General features: G+C 46.3%; 2 protein-coding genes across 11 annotated transcripts in view; one reads left to right on the top strand and one right to left on the bottom strand.

Moving 5' to 3' along the window:
* Positions 1–9,799, top strand: part of UBAP2 (ubiquitin associated protein 2) — a 130,874-nt gene extending 121,075 nt beyond the window's left edge. For all 9 annotated transcript variants that reach the window (XM_055427297.2, XM_055427296.2, XM_055427299.2 and 6 more), the window contains 10 exons: positions 3,787–3,979; positions 4,533–4,624; positions 4,889–4,936; positions 7,252–7,330; positions 7,549–7,754; positions 8,024–8,123; positions 8,208–8,315; positions 8,471–8,538; positions 8,621–8,812; positions 8,888–9,799. In XM_055427297.2, coding sequence (XP_055283272.2) covers positions 3,787–3,979; positions 4,533–4,624; positions 4,889–4,936; positions 7,252–7,330; positions 7,549–7,754; positions 8,024–8,123; positions 8,208–8,315; positions 8,471–8,538; positions 8,621–8,812; positions 8,888–8,983 — 1,182 coding nt within the window. In that variant the 3' untranslated portion in view covers positions 8,984–9,799. The remainder of the gene's footprint in view (positions 1–3,786; positions 3,980–4,532; positions 4,625–4,888; positions 4,937–7,251; positions 7,331–7,548; positions 7,755–8,023; positions 8,124–8,207; positions 8,316–8,470; positions 8,539–8,620; positions 8,813–8,887) is intronic.
* A 1,192-nt stretch (positions 9,800–10,991) lies between these two features.
* UBE2R2 (ubiquitin conjugating enzyme E2 R2) overlaps positions 10,992–22,260 on the bottom strand; it is a 98,709-nt gene continuing 87,440 nt past the window's right edge. For both annotated transcript variants that reach the window (XM_088838064.1, XM_055427303.2), the window contains 2 exons: positions 17,229–17,363; positions 10,992–14,201 (listed from right to left, as the gene is read on the bottom strand). In XM_088838064.1, the coding sequence (XP_088694190.1) occupies positions 13,982–14,201; positions 17,229–17,363 (355 nt within the window). In that variant the 3' untranslated portion in view covers positions 10,992–13,981. The remainder of the gene's footprint in view (positions 14,202–17,228; positions 17,364–22,260) is intronic.

Raw genomic sequence — 22,260 nt, 5'->3', positions numbered from 1 at the left:
CAACCACTGTGGAGAACAGTGTGGAGATTCCTTAAAAAACTGGAAATAGAACTGCCATACGACCCAGCAATCCCACTGCTGGGCATACACACCGAGGAAACCAGAATTGAAAGAGACACATGTACTCCAATGTTCATTGCAGCACTGTTTATTATAGCCAGGACATGGAAGCAACCTAGATGTCCATCTGCAGATGAATGGATAAGAAAGCTGTGGTACATTTACACAATGGAGTACTACTCAGCAATTAAAATAATACATTTGAATTAGTTCTAATGAGGTGGACGAAACTGGAGCCTATTATACAGAGTGAAGTAAGCCAGAAAGAAAAACACCAATACAGTATACTAACGCATATATATGGAATATAGCAAGAGGATAACAATAACCCTGTATATGAGACAACAGCAGAAACACGGATGTGTGGAGCAGTCTTTCGGACTCTGTGGGAGAGGGTGAGGGTGGGATAATTTGGGAGAATGGATTGAAACATGTATATTATCATATGTGAAATGAATCTGACATGGTTGGGGGCTCCCCACCTCAACACTGAATTTAAGAGGCCGTTCCTTCCGGAAGTGTATAAATTAGCCTGGGGTAGAACCTGCACGCTGAATTTACTAATTAAGAAATGAGAAACCAGAACTATGAAGGTGGCATAGAAATACAAGAAACTATTCTTAAATAATCTTTTAAAACTTTGAACAGAGTTACAGATTTTACCATTTGTTATAAACTGGTATATAATTTAACCAGAACCAAAAGAAAATTAGTATTGTGTGAATTCTGAAGCACTTTCAACATGTTGTAGGGATAATGTGGACTTTCTTGAGTTTTACACATTCATAAGTAAGTGGTCTGTATCTCGTGCCTTTGTTGGTTTTCTGTGAGCTGTAGTTTCTGGGAAGTGAGCAGCTCTTATTCCTGTAACTCTTGTAATCCAGTCATTCGTGTGCCTCCTTCATGAGGATTCAGTACGCCTGTGGTGCTGTTATCCCTCAGATAGGAACTCTAACTCGGTGTAAAGCCCCAAAGGTCTGTTACTTATTTTTATTTTATATTGTACTATATTTTATTTACAGTGTTGTGTTTGTTTCAGGTGTATAGCAAAATGGTACAGTCATATATATATGTATATATGAATTAACAAAAGCAGTTCCCGTCTTTTGATGGGGTGCTCATATATATGAATTAACAAAAGCAGTTCCCGTCTTTTGATGGGGTGCTCATGGTTTATAACATAAATGGCATTATTTTGAAAGAGGGATAACTTGGGTATGGCATTGGGTTTTTTTTCTTTTTGCAGCCTGAGGCAGTTGTAAAATAACTTAATGTAGCTTTTTACAACTGTGTATTCTGTTTTTCCATTTGGTGAAATTTTAACTGTTAATGTTTTTGGCATTGTGCTTTGTACCATTTATTAAATAAACATTAAAAAAAAAATAAAGTGAATAATGTGGGAGAGTTGGTCACAGAAATCTTTTTATTTTTTTAGTGCATAGAAGTTTTGTTCACACTCCAGTCTGTTACGTGTGCAATGACATTATGTCTAAAAAATACAACATATTTATCTTTTTTCTTTTTGCCTTGCTGATCCTGTGGCATGCAGGATCTTAATTCCCCAACCAGGGATCCAACCCATGACCCCTGCAGTGGAAGCATGGGGGTTTTCAGCAGCAGACTGCCAGGGAAGTCCCCCAATATATGTATCTTAGTTAATAAATACATTAACTAAAAATGCTGGCCATCACCTGAGCCTTCAAGCAGGTTGTAATCTTTTTGCATTTGTAACATCAGAGGTCACTGATCATCATAACAAATATTAAGAAAAGTTTTGAAATATTGCTAGAATTACCAAAATGTAACACAGAGACAAAAAGTAAGCCAGTGCTGTTGGAAAATTGGCACCAATAGACCTGCTTGACCCCCCCAGTTGTCTTGGACCTTCACTTTGTAGGAAACACAGTATCTACAAAGCACAAGAATGTGAGATGTACCTATACAGCCTTCTGCACATGCTGTGTGGAATTGCTGGGCATTTGTCATACTACACACATGGCTCTGCATAGTGATTTCAACCCACTTACCTCTCATTGGCAAACAGTGAAGTGTCCTCTTTCCCCACTGCCTCCTAAAATGATGTTACCAAATATTTGTATTTTTCTAATGTGTTAATAGAAAAATGACCTTGTCAGTATAGTGTTTAACTGAAAGAGCTTGAACATCTATTTTATACATTGGTAAACCATTAAATTTCCTTTTGGCTGAGATGTTTACATTTTTCTGTCCAGTCTGTGGTATTTATTTCTATAGTTGGGAGACTAGTAAGTAGCCCTTTGTGATGGGAAGTACAAATATTTTTCCTAGGTTTGTTGTTTTAGAAATAGTTTTAATTTTTAAATAGTCAGGTATATCATAATCTGTCAAAGCCAGGTCTCTCCCACTTTGTAAAGTATCTCATCTTTTCTCCTGCCCCTCGTGGTGTGTGGAAGGTGTGGTCAGCTGTGCTCTCCTGGGCCCATCTGGAGAGCTGAATGACGGCCCCATCACATGGACTAAGCGGGCCAGCAGCTTATCTTCTTCACAGATTCGAGAGGTGGAACGGCAGATTCAGGGATCCTTTCAGGGCCCACTCAAGGCAGGAGAGGCTCTCTGGATGACTCCTGAGTGCCTATGGATTCCCCCCACTCCCCACACTGCCAGTTTGGCTTTTTTTTAATCCTGTGGTTGAAAGGTTGGGTGGCCAGTGACATCACAGTGCAGTGGTCAGAGCTGTTTCTGACTCTGGCTGGTGTCCTTGGGTGGAAGTTGGGTTCTGTGCAGGGGATCGTGAAGTGTGGGTAGTGGGCAGCCTCAGCCCCACTCTGGGCCCTTCTCTCGCTGGTCTGTCTCTCCATCTTGGCAGAAGGGACAGGAATCCTGGGGAGCCCCAGGAGACCAGAATTTTCAGAATCTGCACTTGCTGAACTGGATCTGGTTGCTAGTGCCTGGGTGGGCAGGGCAGCCTGTGGGGCTGGGACCTGCACAGTCGTTTGGGCCATGGAAGGCCATGCACGGTGTTCTTCTGGTCTTTCCTGTTCTTCAGCTTCTCATCAGTTTCCCGGCTTCTTTGTGGTGCACACGTTCAGTCTTAGAGAGCCTTTGCTTCTGTCTTAGGCCCCCACTTTGCCCAACCAGGTATATCTCGTCTAGCCTCCTCTCAACCCTCGAAACCGCCTTGTTACTGGCAGCTGGGTGGGTGGTGCTCAGGCTCTTCAAAGCTTTCTGCTGGGCTTTGCCCTTCTTTCCTTGGTGGCTCTTCTCGGGCAGGCCTAGGGCAGGGCCATGCCCTTCCTGGTGCAGACCCTGAGGACCTACAGAAAATCCTCACAAGCTGGAGCAAAGGCCACCTGCAGCTTCAGGTCAGAGGTGCCCAGGAGGCCCTGCCTTGGGCTGGGCTGTCGTGGCCCCAGGCTCCACTCTCCTGCTATTTTAATGAGGTGGGTTTTCACCTCCTGTAGCGGTTCTCTGTGTTCATCTCTGAACTAAGGTTTACTTGAGGTTTCTGTGCCTGTTTCAATTACCAGAGCATGAGCAACTTGAGCGATTTTTAGGAGGATTTTTGGTCATAAATCTCAGTTGTGGTCTTGATACTCAGCTGACCAATTGTGTCCCCATGGCTGCAGTGAGGGGCCAGGGCAAGCACACAGGTCAGCCTGAGGCCGTGGGCCCACAGCCCAGGCCAGTCCTGGTGCATTCTCTGCTCTGCCCCTAGATCCATGTGCCCTGGCTTTTCTGTTTTGCCAGCATGCCAGTGTGGACAGCGCCCCTTCCCTACAGCCCTCGGCCACCTTCTCAACGGCAGCAACTTCCACCTCGAGTGCCATGTCCTCAGGACTCAGCTTGCCGAGCGGCATGAACACGGTCAACAGCCTGTGCCTGGGCAGTGGCCCCGGGAGTGCCCCCAGCAGCGCCAGGGCTGCATCTTTGATGACCTCAGGTGTGTCCCCGTGGCCTGGCCAGCCCCCCTCCCCCATCAAGAGTGTAGCCTGGCTTCCTGGGAGGAGGCCCCGGCGGGCAGGCATTGGGGGGTTCACGGGCATTGAAAGCACAAAGCTCCGTCCGGCTCTGCCCCTGTGGGCTTGTCCTGTCCTGAGGCCCGGTTCTTCCAGAGCTGGGATTGGAGTGGGGGCCAGATCCTGGCTGATGGTGAAATCAGTTTTGTGGGGGAGGATGCTCCCTGGGCAGAATTCCCGGCAGCCTTTCTGCTTGGAGCGCTCCATTCTTTCCTGTCCTTGCTCATCCCTGCAAGTGAGGTGATCGGGCAGCTCTCATGGGCTGCTCCTGGTCACTTTGTGTGACTGCTTATCAGCCAGACCTGGGCAGGCTGTGTGGGCCCAGCCGACTGTGGTTTGCTAGCAGCTCACCTGCTGTGGCCCAGCCTGTCCCTGTCCTGGGGCTACCCGGTCTGCTGCATTCTGCTGTGCCCCAGTAGCTGAGGAATTGTACTCGTGTGGGGGCCACGTCACTCCGTTTGATTTTTGCCTCTCCAGGCAAAGCGCCCCCCAACCTGCCCCAGGGGGTGCCTCCCCTGCTGCACAACCAGTACCTCGTGGGCCCCGGAGGACTGCTTCCTGCCTACCCGGTGAGCGCACCCGGGGCTCCTGGCCACCCGGCTCCCCTCAGCCCAGCTGGCCTTGGGGGGTCTTGAGTTGCCTCTGCTCCCCCTCAGAGCTGCCCTCAGACCCTGGTCCTTTCTCTAGCTGGATTCAGTCAAGGTGGGGTGTCTGCCCCCAGCAACTCATCCCCGTCTCCTTCCTACACGTGTCCTCTGCCTCCATCCTTGTTTTTGGCCTGGGCTCCCCAGGGGTGGCGTGTGGTCTCTTACAGCTTTTGTGTCCTCACGCAGATTTATGGCTATGACGAACTCCAGATGCTGCAGTCACGGCTGCCAATGGTGAGTTGGGTTTGAGGGAGGCTGGGGGCTTCAGGCTCTGAGTCTCATGCATCCCACCCGCTGTCTGGCCTTTAGGACATCCCGCCTGAGGACTCCCTCAGCAACGCAGCCGGGAAAGCTGCCGTGATAGTGCTGCCTGGTGCAGCTATAGCCTGGGGACCTTGAAGTTCTTTGGTACCTGGGGCCCCGGTAGGCAGTGCCTCCAGCAAACGTGGGTCCTTCTCTTCCCTTAAGCCTTCCCCCATTAAAAAACAAAACAAAACAACGGACCAGAACATGGGGTTACTTGTGCCCCTAGGCTTTTTATTAAGTCCTGTCCAAGTGCCATCTAGCTTATGCAGTGGCCATCGGTGATGGCAGCGTTGTTCTCTGGAGTGAGTGGCTGGAGCAGACAGTCTGGAAGGGCCCTTCCAGGTGGAGCCTGCCGCCTGTCTGTAAGATTGGTGGCCCTGGGATCTCTGATTGCTGCAGCCTCACTCTGAGGGCAGTGTTGCCTGTCTGTTTTGGCCCTTGCTCCCAAGATGAGGCACTGGGCCTTCTCTGGGATGGCCGCATGAACAGGACGCAGTGCAGGAACAGGACATAATGAGGCATGCACTCAGCCTGGACAGCCTGCAGGCTCCTGTCCTGCCGCTCCCTTCTTGGCCTAATGTTTAGGAGATTCCTGATCATTTTCAGCAGTCTGGGGCATCTGTCACATTGTCAGGGAGTAATAGCTATTTGGACACTGATGTCAGCTCTGTTGGGCACGGGCTTTCCTTTTCCCTAAGTGAGGTGTCCGTCAGACTGAAGACTGGAGTGGAGTGCCTCCCCCCGCTCCCCAGCCAACACTCCATGCAGGGCAGCGTGGTGGCCTCCAGAAGTAGTGTCGCCCGCTCTGGGCTGACCACAGAGAGCTCAGGGAGCCGTGGGCACAGTGGCTGAAGCTTGTTTCTCTTGGGAGACTCTTTCATCTGCTGGAGTATTTCCAGAAGCTTGTAGATGGGCTGCTCTTCCCCAGTGTGCAAACCAGCAGCCACTGCAAACCCACACTACTGCCCGAGGGTCTTTCCACATCCCTGGAGGGCCCAGAAAGGTATTGAGGACGCACCGGCAGATTTCTGTGGTAGAAAACAGAACTCAGGGTGTCTGGGGATGCCTAGGGCTTTGCAGGGAAACCAGGAAACGTGGCCCAGGTCCTCCTGACACTCAGGAAACCTCGTAGCCCCAGGGCCTCAGAGATGGAATGTGGGAGCTGGTTCTGAAAGATGAATCTGCGTGTGGTGCCTGGTCGGGCCCCTCAGAGTGACTTGGTGGGATTCCAGGCCTGGGGGTCGTCCTGCTTCATACTCCGTTCATCTTTTTGTGCCTTAGAAGAAATCACTTGTGAGCCTCTTTCAAGATAGAGATTTCTCTTATTTTCCCCTTTGGTCGTTTCTTAGGCTCTGGTACTTTTGTGCTCATTTCCACCTTTGGGTTTTCTTCTGTGAAAGAGCACTCCCTCCTGGGTTTCCTGCAGGCCTTTCCCCACTTGAATTCTACCAGCTGTGCTTTCCTAGCACCCCCTCCTCTCATGCATTTTATGTCACAGGTGGATGCTGGTGAGGGTCATGGGCCAAATTAATTCCAGTGCCTTCTCCAGTGAGAGGGACTCTAAGGGACAGCTAGGACAGTTACCTGGACAAGTAGAAATCTGAGGAGGAGGAGGAGCCTCAAGGGCTTAACAGGTCAGGGCAGCAATTACAGGCAGGCACACGTCAGTCCTGAGCTAGGAGAGACCAGCCCTCTATCCTAACAACCCTGACACTGCGCAAGAGCTGGGAGGAGTGTGTGTGCGGAGGGCTCCACAGTGGAGCCCTGTGGAGAAGGGGGGCTCTGCCCTGGCCCTTAACGCCCAGGGCTTTGCCAGTCCTTGACGCACTGCACCTGGGGCCTCTGAGCCGAAGGAAAGCCCTCCTGCTTTCCTCGTGGGCAGCAGTGTCCCGGAAAAGCACTCACACCCTCCTCTGGATCCACTTTAGCTTCATTGCCAGGAAATCTCCCAAGAAATCCATAGCATCTTCAGCCCAGGATCATGTGTGTGATTGGGATCCAGTGGCTCTGCCTGGGAAGGCTGAGGGATTGGTCAGTGTGTCTACGTGCTGTGTGGCTCCCACCACTCTGAAGGGCACCATTTGTTTTGAATTTTCCAAGTGCTGCCCTCTGGTGGTGGGCTTGTGAGTCCCACAGTCCAGTCAGGAAAGCGGCCTTCCCTGGGGCACCCAGCTGCCTGCAGGGTCCTCTGTCCTAGGAGTGGGTGAGGCCATTCCGCTGACCGAGTCTCTGGTCTCTCCTAGGATTACTATGGGATCCCTTTCGCTACACCCCCAGCCCTCGCCAGTCGAGATGGGAGCCTCACTAATAACCCGTATTCAGGTTAGTCGTCTTCAGGGGGTTAGGAGTAGGGGCTGCTCAAAGGACTGGCCTGTGGCCCATCCCAGGAGCCTGGAAACAAACGGAAGGGCTGTAGAGACCTGCCAGCTTCCTGTTGTTGAGCCAGCAGCCAGCCCTGCTCCTATTTGCAGGGGCCTGTCTGACTTTTTCCTCCTGCTGGTATGAGGGGTGGGACTGCATCAGTGCCCCTGTTCCCCTAGGTGATGTCACCAAGTTTGGCCGAGGTGACTCTGCATCCCCTGCACCCCCCACCACTCTGGCTCAGCCACAGCAGAGCCAGTCCCAGGCCCACCACACAGCTCAGCAGCCCTTTCTGAATCCCGCCCTACCGCCTGGCTACAGCTACACTGGCCTCCCCTACTACACAGGCATGCCCAGTGCCTTCCAGTATGGGCCCACCATGTTTGTGAGTATCTGTGGGGGTGTTCCTCCGGCTCCAGGGAGCAGAAGCAGGGAGGGGGGACAGGTCCCCACTCGGGCTCACCTGACCTTGAAGAATGGGTCAAGGCTGGGAGCGAGTTTCCTGTTTCATCTGCTTGGAGACCTAGTGGGTGTGGCACTAGTAAAGACACATCCCTGGTGGTTGTGCCACCCGATGCCCGAGGCTGAGCTGGGGTGACCTGCTCCCCTCACTCTGTTCTCCACTAATGCCTCTCCTGCTTGTCTCTCCCTCAGGTCCCTCCGGCCTCAGCCAAGCAGCATGGTGTGAGCCTCAGCACCCCCACCACCCCTTTCCAGCAGGCCAGTGGTTACGGCCAGCACAGCTACAGCACAGGTGAGGGATGGCCCCCAGCCCAGAGAGGCACGGGCAGGACTGGCTCACCAAGGTCACACACGCCTCTTGTCCCCTCCACGCTAGGTTATGATGACCTACCCCCGGGCACCGCAGCGGGAGACTACAGCAAGGGTGGCTATGGTGGAGCGTCACAGACACAGAACAAGTCTACAGGCTCTGGGCCTGGCAAAGGTAGCATCACCCCCTTCCGTCCAGGATTGAGGCCCAGAGCAGTTGTCTCCCACCCTGACTGCTCAGGCGAGGCCATCCCAGAGGGCCCCTGGAGGTGGGGGAGATTGGAGCTGGGCCCAGCTGCTATGGGAACCACCCACCGTTTTTCCTTCCAGGAGTGTCAGCGACTGCGAGCACCTCTGGCCTCCCTGATATGACTGGGTCTGTCTACAACAAGACTCAGGTGAGGGAGGCCTCACACTGGGGGGCCAGGCTGGGGTAGGTGCTGCCCAGCCGGCCCTCACTGTTGTCTCTCTGCCCTGCAGACATTCGACAAGCAGGGATTTCATGCAGGGACTCCACCCCCATTCAGCCTGCCCTCGGCCTTGGGCTCCACTGGGCCCCTGGCCCCTGGAGCAGCGCCCGGGTACGCGCCCCCACCATTCTTGCACATCCTGCCCGCCCACCAGCAGCCTCCCTCGCAACTGCTGCACCACCACCTTCCGCAGGATGCTCAGGTGAGCTGTTGGAGGCACCCAGGTGGGGGGTGATGGTGGTCCGCTCCAGCCTTGACCGGCTTCTCTCCTCTTCAGAGCGGCTCCGGTCAGCGCAACCAGCCCAGCTCACTGCAGCCCAAGTCGCAAGCCTCCAAACCTGCCTACGGCAACTCTCCATACTGGACAAACTGAACCCTGAAGCCGGGTGGGCTGGGCGGGCTATCCCTGGGCAGGAGAAAACACATGGAGCCCATTTCCCTGGGAGCCCGGCGCCCTTTCCTAGAATTCCTGAGACACGTAACTGTGTCAGAAGCCTCTGTTGGGGAGCCTGCCTCCCAGACTCGCTATTGTATGTAATGTATTTATGTATGTATTTGTAAATGTGATACAAGTCTTAGGGGGGTGGGGAGCAGCTGCTACTCTCCCCACTGAAGCCCCTTCTCACTGTAGCAAAAGAAGCCTCCCCCCACCCCCCCCCGCCTCAGGCCTTCTTCATAGCCCCCTGCACGGGCAGTGTCTGGAGGGGCTGGCTTAGGGCAGTTCGGGTACTAGGGTCAGGTACCAATGAAGAATCACGATTTATCTCGCTCCCTTGTAAACCATTATTTGAGTTTTTGTCCCTGTGTAATTACTTTCTCCCTCACTTTTTGAGAAACTGGTCCTTTTGTCATTTGTCATGTTCCCCTTCCCTCCAAATCTTGATCTGGGAATAGCAGAGATATATCCCCACATGGAAGTGGCACTGTTTGTCTCCATAGAGAGCAGGGGCATCTGGTCTTGCCCCAGACTTGCCTTCCTCTGGCTGACCATTCTTAATTCTGAATTTGCGCTCAGATATTCGGCCAGTCAGCTCCCCACTTAAAAAAAAACATCAGATATGGTTTCATTTCAGTGAGAGCATATCTTCAGCAAAGGCTCCTCTATTCCAGTTGTCCTGAACCAGAGGGCGACTATTTCAGAGGTTTTCTCTTTTGCCCAAACTCCACCTAATAAAGTTCTGAGAGCATTCTTGGTCTCTTGTATGGTGTGACTGAAGGAGGGCTCAGGGCAGAGGTGTCTTCATTACAGTGCCAGGTACCCTGGACTTCACAGGGTTGAAGCAGAACTCATGTCTTCTGGTAACAGGTTATCAGGGCTTCAGTGGGTATTTGGGTATTCTTTGCTTCGCTGGGGCCCTTCTCTTGCCCCCAGTCAGCATCCAGGGAGATAGGAAAGGTAAAGGATACAGCTGACAAGGTAGCTAACCCCCATGACATCGCACAGATATTGCCCATTACCCTTGCTTTCCTTGCAGCTCTGTAACACACCTAGGGGACAAGCAGGGTAACTTCTTTTCCAACCAAAGAAAGGTAAGAGCTGAGAACACAGTTCTAGGCCTGTGAGAGAGTTTGAATAGTTAAACTCTGTCCTTTCCTTTTCATCAGCCAAATGCCATCTTGACTGATAGTTGTAACAAGTGAGTCAAGGTGCTATGAAGTAGGTAAGTGGGTCCTGGGCTAAATTGCTCTAGGTCCCAAGGAACTATTCACCTGAGGCCAGGATTCTGACTTTCGTTAAGCTCCTCCCTCTTGGATTTCAGGCCACCAGTGCAGAAGGAACTGGGGCCATAAAACTATCCATGTGTCTTGCCAGGAGGCTAATCTCCATGCATGTTGAGGCACAGATGTAGTTCAACCTGGCAGCTAGTTCAGGGCCCTGAGGTGTTGCCCAGAGCATTACATTATAGCGTCTCCTTTCAGGTCAGCATGCTGGATGGAACCAGCCCAGGGGCAGAGTCCTCATTTTCGCTGCTTTTGACCTCTAAAATCAACGGTCATTCGTCAGATACGTTGCGGATTGCTGGCTGGCTTAAAAAAAGGTTAAGTGTCCACAACTGAAACTTAACTATCGTGGCACCTATTGCCTCCTAATCACTGATTTTAACAGCAGGAAGTTAAGATGACAAGTGACAAGAAAGACAAAAAACTTGCCTAAGGAGGGCAGTGGAGCACCCGTCCATCAGTCCACCGACCTACTTGTACCAGCAGATTGCGCCCTATTTCAGAATTAAGGTTAACAAATGGCTTTGTCTTTAGTAACCTTTCTTAAACTAGTAAGGATTTGTTTAATTTTTCAGCTGAGTCCTGTGTATAATCTGGGAACATAGGAAGTATTAAGACCACCTTTTAACACAAAAAAAAGAAAAGGGTCATTCCATGGGGAAGTAGCAATACAGGTATATTTTATTTCACATTTTATTAGTAGACAGATGGGCAGAAAAAGACAAAAATAAACCACTAAAGGGGAAGTTGAACACAAAATGCATCAGATAATCTTTTCTCATAAGTTAAACTGAAGAAAAACATCTACAATTTCAGCTAAGAAAACTATTAAAGTCAGGTGTGTCCTGCTGGTTTCAGAAGAGTTGAAAATTGCATCTGAATCTTTGTAAATGTAAACCTTTTTTTTAAAATCAGGGTGGGGGTGGGGTGGAGGGTTAATTTTCAGTGAAGAACTACACATTTTCCCCTTCAATCACTTACTATGTATTTTCCAAACATAAGGAAACCAGCAAATAAAGAAGTAATTAATTCCCGGAAAAGAAGGGACTACAAAAAAGTTTGGCTAACAGAAAAGAACTCTGGAATGATGTGAAATGAAAGTGGGGAAGACTGAGAAGCAACAACAAAATCACAATGATACACTTTGTCCACCCAGCCTCAAAATACACAGACCTGAAGAGCATCCAGAGGCCTCCGCTAGAATCTGAAGAAACCTCAAATTGCAGGGTGGTTTCCGAATTCATGTTACACCAAACAGCACAACTGTACTCACAAGGTTGTGGCCTGAGCCTAAGATCTCCACTCCCAAAAGCAATCACGTGCTCAAGGTCTCCTGTGTTTTGTGTTCTCAGGACAGTGCTCTGGAACCAGCACCTGGGTTTTACAAGTCAGAGCTATCCGAACGTCCACCTTCTAGCAATTCTAGCAAATCAACACACACCCCAGTCTTTTCTGGAATTGATTGTACTCTCATCAGAGGCAAAACAACCCTCAAAAGTAAAACCCCAAAGGGCTGAGAGGTACAACCTCCACCTGGCTCTCTGGCTCCCTGAGTCAATGTGCAACAGAGGCCATAGGGCCTAATGGGACAGCACCTCCCACAATGCCAAAGTGTCTGGCTTGCCCTGGGAGAGAAATGCTTCAGCAGGAAGGGGGAAGGCTTAGTTTTAGGGTTCCAAGAGTAAGACCAAGCTACTGGCTGTAAACGTCGGGCGGGGGGGGATGTGTGTGTGTGTCTAGTAGTGGAGGGTGAGAGTACATGGGTATAAAAAGCTAGTTTCAACATCACTTTCATCACAGGAGAGCTGCTTTGTTTTCTGAATCTGACCACAGTTGTTGATTCAGAGGTGTAGGTAGCCCCATGGAGTTTGGACAGATTCTGGGACCAGGCTCAACATTGTCCCATATGAACCTTAGCACATTTAACGTTCCCAATTTAATACTAGACCAAACCTAGTCTAAGAGGGCTGCTGGGAATTAGTCAGCAAATGTTTGGAGAGTCTGAAGAGCGAATGAAAACCCTGAGATCAGAAAGGAAGGAGGAACTAAGGACCTAAGCATTACTCACTCTGTCCTAGGATCCATCCTACCCCTGTCCCTCATCAACCCTTTCGTTCTGAGCTGTACAATCTGAAGAAAAGGAGTTGATGCTAGCGCACAGGGATCTGAAGTAAGTTTATAGCGGTATTTTTCCCACTGAAAGAACACTGCTCTCTTATGCACTGGCCCGCCCCCACAAAAAACAAAAATCATCGCCATGTACAGAAGTCCCTGGTTGGTGAAGGCTGATGGAACTTGATATTGATTGAAGTAACACATGATCGGCACAGGGGAAATCAAAGCTGCAGCAATTGTGCGGCAGGAAGATCTAGCGTTGCCTGGACACTGCCTGCAGCCAACTCCCCCGGCCCTGCCAGAAGAGACAAAGCAGCTCAGGGGAAAGCTCCATGCACAACTTCTGCTTGCACTCCACAGCCCGAGTACATCAAAAGGAGAGAAAAGTTGGGGTCACATCCAGTGAGGAAAGCGGGAACCAGTCACTCAGGTCTCACATATATCCACAGTTACCACTATCAGTATAAGTAGCTCAATGGAAACCAAAATCTTAAAACACATGCACCTAGTATTAATACTGAGTAATTAAAACCTTGCTACTTAAAAAAAAAAAATGCTCGTGAGAGTGTATCTTTCAGGGAAAGGCCATGTTACATATATGAAACAGATGTTTTCTCCCCCAGCAGTGGTCACCAGCAGTTTGACTCCCCCAGCAGCATCAACCAAACTAGCATAGTGATTTTAAATCTTTGTTCCCATCACTAAGTCTCCACACACTCACGCTAATCCCCCCAACTCTCTCCCCACTCCCTGGGGGGGGGGGGCAAAAATAACTCTGCCTTCAAAATAAATAGCAATCAGTTCTATGTAAAGTATGAATATTTATTTCAGGCTTTAGATCCCAATTTCAAAAAACAAGATCTGATTCCTCTCTTCCGTGTGAGGATGATTTCCTGGAGGCTGAACGGTTCTGTGCCCTTAGGAACATGTCTCATCAGGTTCAGAACAAAGTCCCTGACGCCCACTGTACCCCAGCTTTAAGAAACAAAACTCACCACCATGGGGCTGAACAAATGCACACACACGTAAATGAGCAGCTAAACCTTGGCAAATCTGCTTTAAAAAAAAAGTTTGTTTTCTGGGGGTTTTGTGGTTGTTTTGTTTTTCTACCCAGCATATGCAGCACTTGTGAACTCCCAATGGGTTCCCAGCTTTAAACACATTAAATGTCTTGGTGAAAGACTAATTCTTCAAGAATCTAAAAACAGACCAAACGTGTTTTGCTGTGAACGCTTTGTAGAGGCAAAGTGAGGCAGGAGTTTGGATTTAAAGAAAGGAAAAAAAAAAAAATCAATACAGTGATGGAAGGGTAAAGAATGCAAGAATTCAGACATTCTGTGGAGGATTACTTTCTCTCCATTAAGAGGTCCATAAAAAGGAGCAAAGAGATCCATAAGGGGAGTCAGCAGGAGCCGTGTTTGTTTTCCCCACCCCCGTGATAGCTTTTTGCCGAGGGGCCACTGCTAGGTCCCCACTTGCTCCCCTCCCTTTGGCCTGAGATGGCAGGGCAGTACAGGGGCCTTGAAGGAGCACGTCACGACTCCTCATTTCCAGAATCATCATCATCGTAACAGTCGGCATCTTCCTCCTCCTCATCTTCATCATCAATGTCGTCGTCGTACAAGTCGTCATAAAGCAAATCTGAGCTGTTGTCATTGGAAGGCACTTTAGTTTTGATGCAGTATTCCGCCAGGGTCGTAGGGACCTTCACTCCATCCTTTTCTGCTTCGGCTTTAGTTGCTGACACCTGTTTCCTGAAGAGAGGATAGTTTATGTAAGTCTCTGGAACGTGGATTTATAATTGGCCAAAATAATCCAAAAGTCTTTGTGACTTGGGTTTTTGAACTTTAGAACCTATCTACTTAAAAGCATCTTCGACAAATACCCTCTACTACACCACAAGTTCTAGCCCATCAGGTACCTGTCTGAAGGACACTTAATAATGACCCTTCTGAAGGGTGTTTGAAGCCATGGATTTCAAATACTGGTTAGCTGGAAATCATCTCACATTTTTTCCCCAGTTGGTCTCACACTAATCCTAGAATGCAGGCCCCAACAACTCAATAATCCTCCTATTCAGAGTAAAATCCAAATATCTCATCTTGAATTCAAAGTCTTGCATGATCTACCTGCCTACCACTTCACTGCTTTCTCCAATTCCAAAACATTCAGGCCACTATGGGGTATTTTTTAGTACCTTCAAACACACCTAGTTTTTCTATGTGGATCACTTGTTCTGCCCTACACATATGAACGTATGAACATACGTCACCTGAGAGGAGGCTTGTTCTGACAGAAAAGGAGCCATCTTGTCATTCCTTCATATTATCCTACTTCCTCACTTGTTCACTTTTCTGTCATTCTCACCCCTGAATGTGAGCAAAGGCCTTGTCTTAGTTAATTCTGCTCCCCCGCTGCTTAGAACACAGTCTGTCATACACAGCTGTGCAACAAATACTGATTGTATGAATGCATGAAGGTTGTTTCCTTCAACAAGTATGAAAATTTGATCCCTCAAGGGCTTAGAGAAACTGAACTTAAAACATCAAACCACTATTCTCCCCTTCTTCCTTTTAATTAGACTCCTCTCGGTTGCTCTTGCTGCCTTGCATGCTGGTGCTGAGGCTTTCAGGCTTGAATCTCTCTTCTTACAATCTTCTCCTGGGACCACCTTATCCATTCCCATGGTTCTAACCCTTCATACTGACAGCACTCAAATCATCAGGGTCCAGCCTAGACTTCTCTTCTGAGGCCTATACACTTCTCCATCCGGATGGAATCCTAACGCAGCGTCTTCATCTGTCTTGTCTGTCGCCGTCCACCTCTGTGGCCAGTTTCTCCCATCTTTCTTCTCTCAGCTCCTCAAAGTCCTAAATATTTTCAAAACTGTTTTCTCATTCTTGTTTGTCACTCTGTCAGTTTCGTCTTCATCTCAGCCTCCTCAGATCTCTTGGTCAATTACTTTCCTTTGGAACTCAAATAGGATTATCCTTTCACACAAAATCTTTAAGTGACACTCTGTCACCTCCTCTGACTTCACTTTTAAGACCTGATGCCTTTCTTAATTTCCCATCAATTCTCAAATTAGAATTTACGACTCTCTTGACATGTCATGCTGTTATACACCTGTGTTTTAGTAAACATGCTTCTCCCTCTCTCTGAAAAATTCTTAGTTATGACGCAGTCTCTCTCCTAGGAACATATTATATATTCCTCCCACTGTGTCTGGTTTATGGTTCTGTAGTTGTACTTATCCTATTACATAGTCATTTGTTTGTTTACGAACAGAAGTATGAATTCCCTTAAGGAAAAAGATTGTGCCTGACATCCAACCTTCCTGTGAACATCAGACTTCCATTTGACAATTTTATGAAGAATTCCCATTTTCCAATCCTCAGTCCATTTCCACACTCAACTTCTTACTACTTACACTAAAAGTTATCTTCAATCTTTGGTATAAACCAGTCACCTACGTGGCTGGTAAAAACAAAATACAGATGCCCAGATTCTATCCTTGCAATTTCATTAAATGACTGGATTAGAGAGAGGATCTGAAGGTGATTTACAGATAACTTATTCAGTTGTCAGATGATATGTATTTTTTTAAAAATATGGTATTGTGCCAACTAGATTTATAGAGAGGGGCTTTTTAAATAAATTCTAGTGCTTACTAAAATTCCTATACACAGAATGGGCTGGAATTGTCCCTGGGGCTCTACCAATCCTTAAGTACTGTTAGGAAAACCTTTTATTCTATGCAGGATATAACTAGAAATGAATGGCTGAGCCTAATACCATTTACCTTTTTTCTTTCCTTCTATAGGTGGGAAAATTAAAGACCCTCAAAAGTTAACTGACAGGAGCTTCCCTGGTGGTCTAGCAGCTAAGACTTCACACTTTCAGTACAGGGGACGTGGGTTTGATCCCTGGTTTGGGAACTAAGATCCCACAGGCTGCAACTAAAGATCCCGCATGTCATAACTAAGACCCGGGGCAGTTAAATAAATAAATATATAAGTTAACTGATAAAAGGTCATGTGAGGCATGGCAGAGCTAGGAGTATATGCCAAGTCTCCTGATTCTTACTCCGTTCTGTTAAATCATGTACTACGACTTCCCTGGTGGCTCAGACGGTAAAGCATCCGCCTACAGTGCCTACAATGTGGGAGACCTGGGTTCAATCCCTGGGTTGGGAAGATCTCCTGGAGAAGGAAATGGCAACCCACTCCAGTATTCTTGCCTGGAAAATCCCATGGATGGTGGAACCTGGTAGGCTAAAGTCCATGGGGTTGCAAAGAGTTGGACACGACTGAGTGACTTCACTCACAGTTGCTGATAACGATTGTAGGGTAAGGGAGTTAGAGAAGTCGAGGATGATTCTTGGAAGAAGTTGCTGTGGTTAAAAACGTCAATAATTTATAGAATTTCATTAATAAAAATTTGAAAACAAAAATATCTGGAATGGACAGCTGGAATACCTTGGGTGTTTGCTACACTTAAAAAAGGACATGTTGAAAGCCTAGAACAGTGTCCCTAAACTGATCAGGAGGAAGAGTTTGCAAACTCAACTAGTCAGAACATGGAAGTTCTGGAAATCAGATCTGCTGCTCTCTCAAAAGCCAGTATCATTAGGCTCAGACACAAATCTCTTCCTAAACAATAAATCTAATTGGCAGACACAGAGTCGACATTTAAGTTCAATTTAAGCCCTTGCTTCCAGGATATACTTTGATTCTGTATGAAGATTTGAAGCAAACAGAAGACAAAACAAAACACTTTACCTAATGATTTCAGCATATTCTTTGTCTTTTCCTTTACTGTCCCTCCATTTCCTGAACATAACCGAAGCATCCACATTGGCTGGGGAGAAGGTGTTGGGCTCATTAAGCAATGAGATTACACTTAACAGGATAGTCCTAGAAACAGGAAAAAAGGGTCAGCTATGAATATGCACATTCACAGTTCTCAAAAGTTTTGTTTTAAATTTAAGACTATAATATTTGAGGCTTTAGGGGAGTATCAAAATTTTGCTTCCAGTACTGGTTAGACTAGGAATAAGTTGTTATCTGGGAGACAACGCAGAGGGAATCTGAGTTTAGCATGAAGGCTGGTTTGCAGGCCAAAATATGAATTCTGTAGAAGGTACTGTCTTAACTGGTAACATGTTCCAATCTACAAAAATCGGATGTCTGGAAGCTTTTCAATTAACATTTTAAAAATGAAAAGTTTTTTTTTTTTTAAGTTTAAAAAAAAATTTTTTTTATTGCAATGTCTTTTTAAATGCCATACAGTTTTTATATGGGTATGTGTGTGTGTGTGTATGTTTTAATTTTTACAATGATGTGTTGGTTTCTGCCACACAACAACACAAATTAGCCATAATTATACATACATTCACACACTGGAGAAATGGCAGCCCACTCCAGTGTTCTTGCCTGGAGAATCCCAGGGACGGCGGAGCCTGGTCGGCTGCCGTCTATGGGGTTGCACAGAGTCGGACACGACTGAAGCGACTTAGCAGCAGCATACATACATTCCCTCCCTCCCTAGCTCCCTCTCCTCCCCCCATCTCCCCTTCTAGGTCATCACAGAGGGCCACACTGGGCTTCCTGTGTTCCACAGCAACTTCTCACCAGCTATCCATCTTACGCATGATACTAATCTTACGCATGATACCATCTTACGCATGATACCATCTTACGCATGATACCGTCTTAGGCATGATACCATCTTACGCATGATACGCTGATGCTAATTTCTCCATTAGTCTCACTCTCTCCCTCCCCTGCTATGTCTAGAAGTCCACTCTCTACATCTGCGTCTCCATTCTTTCCCTGAAAATAGGTTCATCATCATTTTTCTAGATTCCATATATGTGTTAATGCTGTATTTTTTTTCCTTTCTTTCTGACTTACTTCACTCTGTGTAACAGGTTCTAGGTTATACCTCACTAGAACTGATTCAAATTCACACTCTGTTATGGCCGAGTAATGTTCCTTTGTATATCTGTACCACAGCTTCGTTATCCATTCATGTGTCGATGGACATCTGTTGCTTCCATGTCCTGGCTACTGTAAACAGAGCTGCTATGAACACTCGGGTACATGTGTCTTTTTCAATTATGGTTTTCTCAGGGGTGGGGGTGGGTGGGTATTTACCCAGCAGGGGGGTTGCTGGGTCATATGGTAGATCTATACCTAGTTTTTTAAGGAATCTCCAAACTGTTCTACATAATGGCTGTATCATTTTACATTCCCACCAACAGTATAGGAGGTTCCCTTTTCTTTACATTCTCTCCAGCATTTATTGTTTGTAAATTTTTGGACGATGGCCATTCTGACTGGTATGAGGTGAGACCTCATTGTAGTTTTGATTTGCATTTCTCTAATAATTAGTGATGTTGAACATCTTTTCATGTGTTTACTGACCATCTATATATCTTCTTTGGAGAAATGTTTAGGTCTGCCGTTTTTTGATTGGGCTGTTTGTCTGCCTAATGTTGAGCTGTATGAGCTGCTTATATATTCTGGAGATTAATCCTTTGTCAGTTATTTCATTTGCAATATTTTCTCCCATCCTGAAAGTTGCCTTTTAATCTTGTTTACTGTTTCCTTTGCTGTGCAAAAGCTTTTAAGTGTAATCAGGCCCCATTTGTTTATTTTTGTTTTTATTTCCATTACTCTAGTTAAGCGCAAAAGGAAAAAGCAGAAGCAAAAATACTTAGCTTGAAGGCAATCTTTTCATGGCAAAGGGTAAAAATGATGCTAGACTCCATATATCTAATTTGTATCATGGCTGCTTAGAAGATCTGAAAACCAGCATTACATACAAATGTATTTCTTTCCCATACTTCTAAGGGAAGCAAATAAGAGTTAAGCAGGAGAATGGAAAAAAAGCAACAGCCTCAACATGGAAGAACTAATTTCTTAATAATAGAAATCTTATTCAAAAATACTTACTAAGCACTTACTATTGTACCAGAGGCACTAAGTGAGATGCTGAATGTACAACTGTGAGAGAGTTAGATGCCATCCCTGATCTCTTAGGGCTCAGAAATTCTGTGAAAAATCTTCATCCACAGATAAAACTAGATACCTTAATTACAGGGAATGAAGTTTCTGTTAGATAAAATAAACTCAGTAAGATCCAAAAATGTCTGAAATAGTTCTCATGCTTTTTTCTCCCCTAAAAGCTATGTGCATGAAGTTAAGAAGAAACATGGGATGAAAAATTAAATTTCTCTACCTTTTCTCATTGGTGAGAGGTTACAGATTGTGTTGTTGCAAAATAGCCTTTTGCTCCTGACTCCAAGCAAAATATAAAGGGAGGGAACCGGGCAATTAGATGTTTGATTTGATGAAACCTTTTCCTTAAAAGGGTAGAGTTTCTGTTACGTGATTATACAAGATTACCACAGAGGCACTTTCAAAGAAAACTTTCCCATCTAGTTAAAATCCATTTATCACATATATTAATATGCCCCCCCACCTTTCTATTAGGTTAACTCCTTGTTGTAACTCCCACCCCCATCCTTCTGGATTTCTTCAGTAGTTACAGTAAGAAGATTCAAAGAAACTCATCATTGCCAAAAATGGGAAATGGACTGACAATATCCTAGAAGTAAAAGAAAAATATGGGTAGAAAATTCTATAAGGATTGTTTCAGAAGAAAACATATACAAAATCTGTTTGAAAAATAAGCAGAATAAGGACAAACTTTGGTATAGATTAATGGTCCTGATCAGTACTGTATCTTCACAACTTTCTGTGATGATGGAAACATATAATCTGTGTTATCCAATATAACAGTGGCTACTGGACAACACAGATCCAGATGAATTATATTAACAGAATTTGGACACTTTTCCCAGGAGTGTTCACCAAGTAGATTTTTTATATGTTGCAATTTAAATACCATACTGAAACACCAAATTGGAAAGTACAATTTTAAAAAGTGGTAAATCATCTATTTCTATGAAAAGAAAATCACTTCCAGTACCATATACTCCCTAAATTGAAATCCATGATGCTTTCAGAAGTATCAGGCACTAACTACAGTAAACTGTGATAATATTTGTTAATAACAGTTATTAACCCAGCATGTTTTCACTTCCTCCCTTTGTCTGGAGAGCAGAAATCTTTTTTTTTGGGGGGGGAGGGTACATGGAATCCATGCCACTGGTTCAGATGGGGTTAATCTTCTTCATTTAGTACACCTTCGAACAACAATGCCACACCTTCATAAAAACAATCCACCCACCCACAGCAGTAGACATACAACCAAGTGCTGGCAAAGAATTCAACACTAATGAAGAATTCTGATGCAATTCCATTTGCAATATCCTATTCAAAATTTCCCAACCAGTATGTTGTGACTGGGTTACAGAAAAGTTGTATTTGATTCCCCTCAGGCAGATGGGTGGGGAGGACCTGGGACAACCTGAGCCTCTGGAATAGTAACTTCTGGCCAAAGGAGCTTCTTCAGTTTGCTACACTGTGATCTACAAATAATATCAGTTCATTTTTCCTATGTATGGTGACTCAAAAAGGTTGGCAAATATATTATACACACAGTTTAAGCTGTCCAGCACTTGTGCCACTAGCTCTCTGCCCTTTCAGTGGGTTGTAGAGAAGACCAGACAGGAGAACATCCTAGCCTACTCCTAGAGAGACCCTTGTACATGACACTGTGTCCTCTGGAGTGGATCCATACATCTGGTCCCATGGCAAAGAAAACACTTTTCTATCCTTCAGAGGAGAGCAAATCCTTAACAAAGACCACTTTCCTATCCAAGAGTCTGCAGTAGATACGGCAGGTAGTTCTGAGGGTGGTTCCTCAGAGAAAGCACTTGTGAATCCTACTGCAAAGTCCGAGAGAACCCCCACCCACCCACTGAAATCTCTCATTTGGTTCTTGAGAGAATACTAATTCAGGCACATTTTATTTCTTCCCACTGAGAAGAGGAGGCATGGTGCTGTGGACCCCTCATCACAAAGATGTGGCAGTATCAGGGGTCCCAACCCTCCCAACTCCGTCTTTTGTTGACTAATGCCTACTTCTCTGAAACTTCCCAATTCTGTAAGGAACTCCCGCCCCCTAAACTTAATCCTGGACATCTGAGGACAAGGCTGTGGATCTCTTCTTCCAGAAAGTATGCTGGCTTCCTCTAAGAGGAGGAGACTACTGAGTTCTTAATGGAAACTAGTTGGCTAATGCTCTGGATCCCTACAACTGTAGCACAGCACATTTTCCTTGCTCTTTAGCCAACTCTCACTACTCAACAGGCCTTGTTATATAAATAGACTTAGGCTTGCAAAGGTAACTGGAATTCCTTCCTCTTCCTCAGGTTACAAAAGCCTACAAAACTTCATCTTCTGAGTATGTTCACTGAGGTGCTAAATCAAAGACTAGTGCATGTGGTCATGGAGAAGTCCAAGCACATGCGAACATGGAACCATTTTCAGATAACAGAGACATTCAGCAGTCAAGACCCTACAACAGGCTGAAATGAACCTTTTGCCGCCTCCACTGCTGTCTTGCTACAGCCATAAACTCGATATGGAGCTTAGACTCCTGAGGCAGACAAGTGCTGACTCTAGATAATTTAGCAGCAAGCAGATATCAACAGTAACCTTTGCTATCTCATATCTTGCCTCTTGATATTTCAGTGCTATAAATAACCTATGAGAAATACATACAATTTACTACCTTAAGGAACTCCTTTGTCTCAAAACAAATAACACACTGACAAATGTGACATGTTTCACATTAGGTAGTGCTTTTCTGACTTTTCAGAGTTCTGGGCATCACCAA

This window comes from Moschus berezovskii, chromosome 7 (assembly GCF_049115385.1).
Source record: "Moschus berezovskii isolate FMDL1 chromosome 7, NW_MosBer_1.0, whole genome shotgun sequence".
NCBI lineage: Eukaryota > Metazoa > Chordata > Mammalia > Artiodactyla > Moschidae > Moschus > Moschus berezovskii.
Note: the sequence above shows the minus strand (reverse complement) of the source record. Positions and strands in the feature narration are given on the sequence as shown.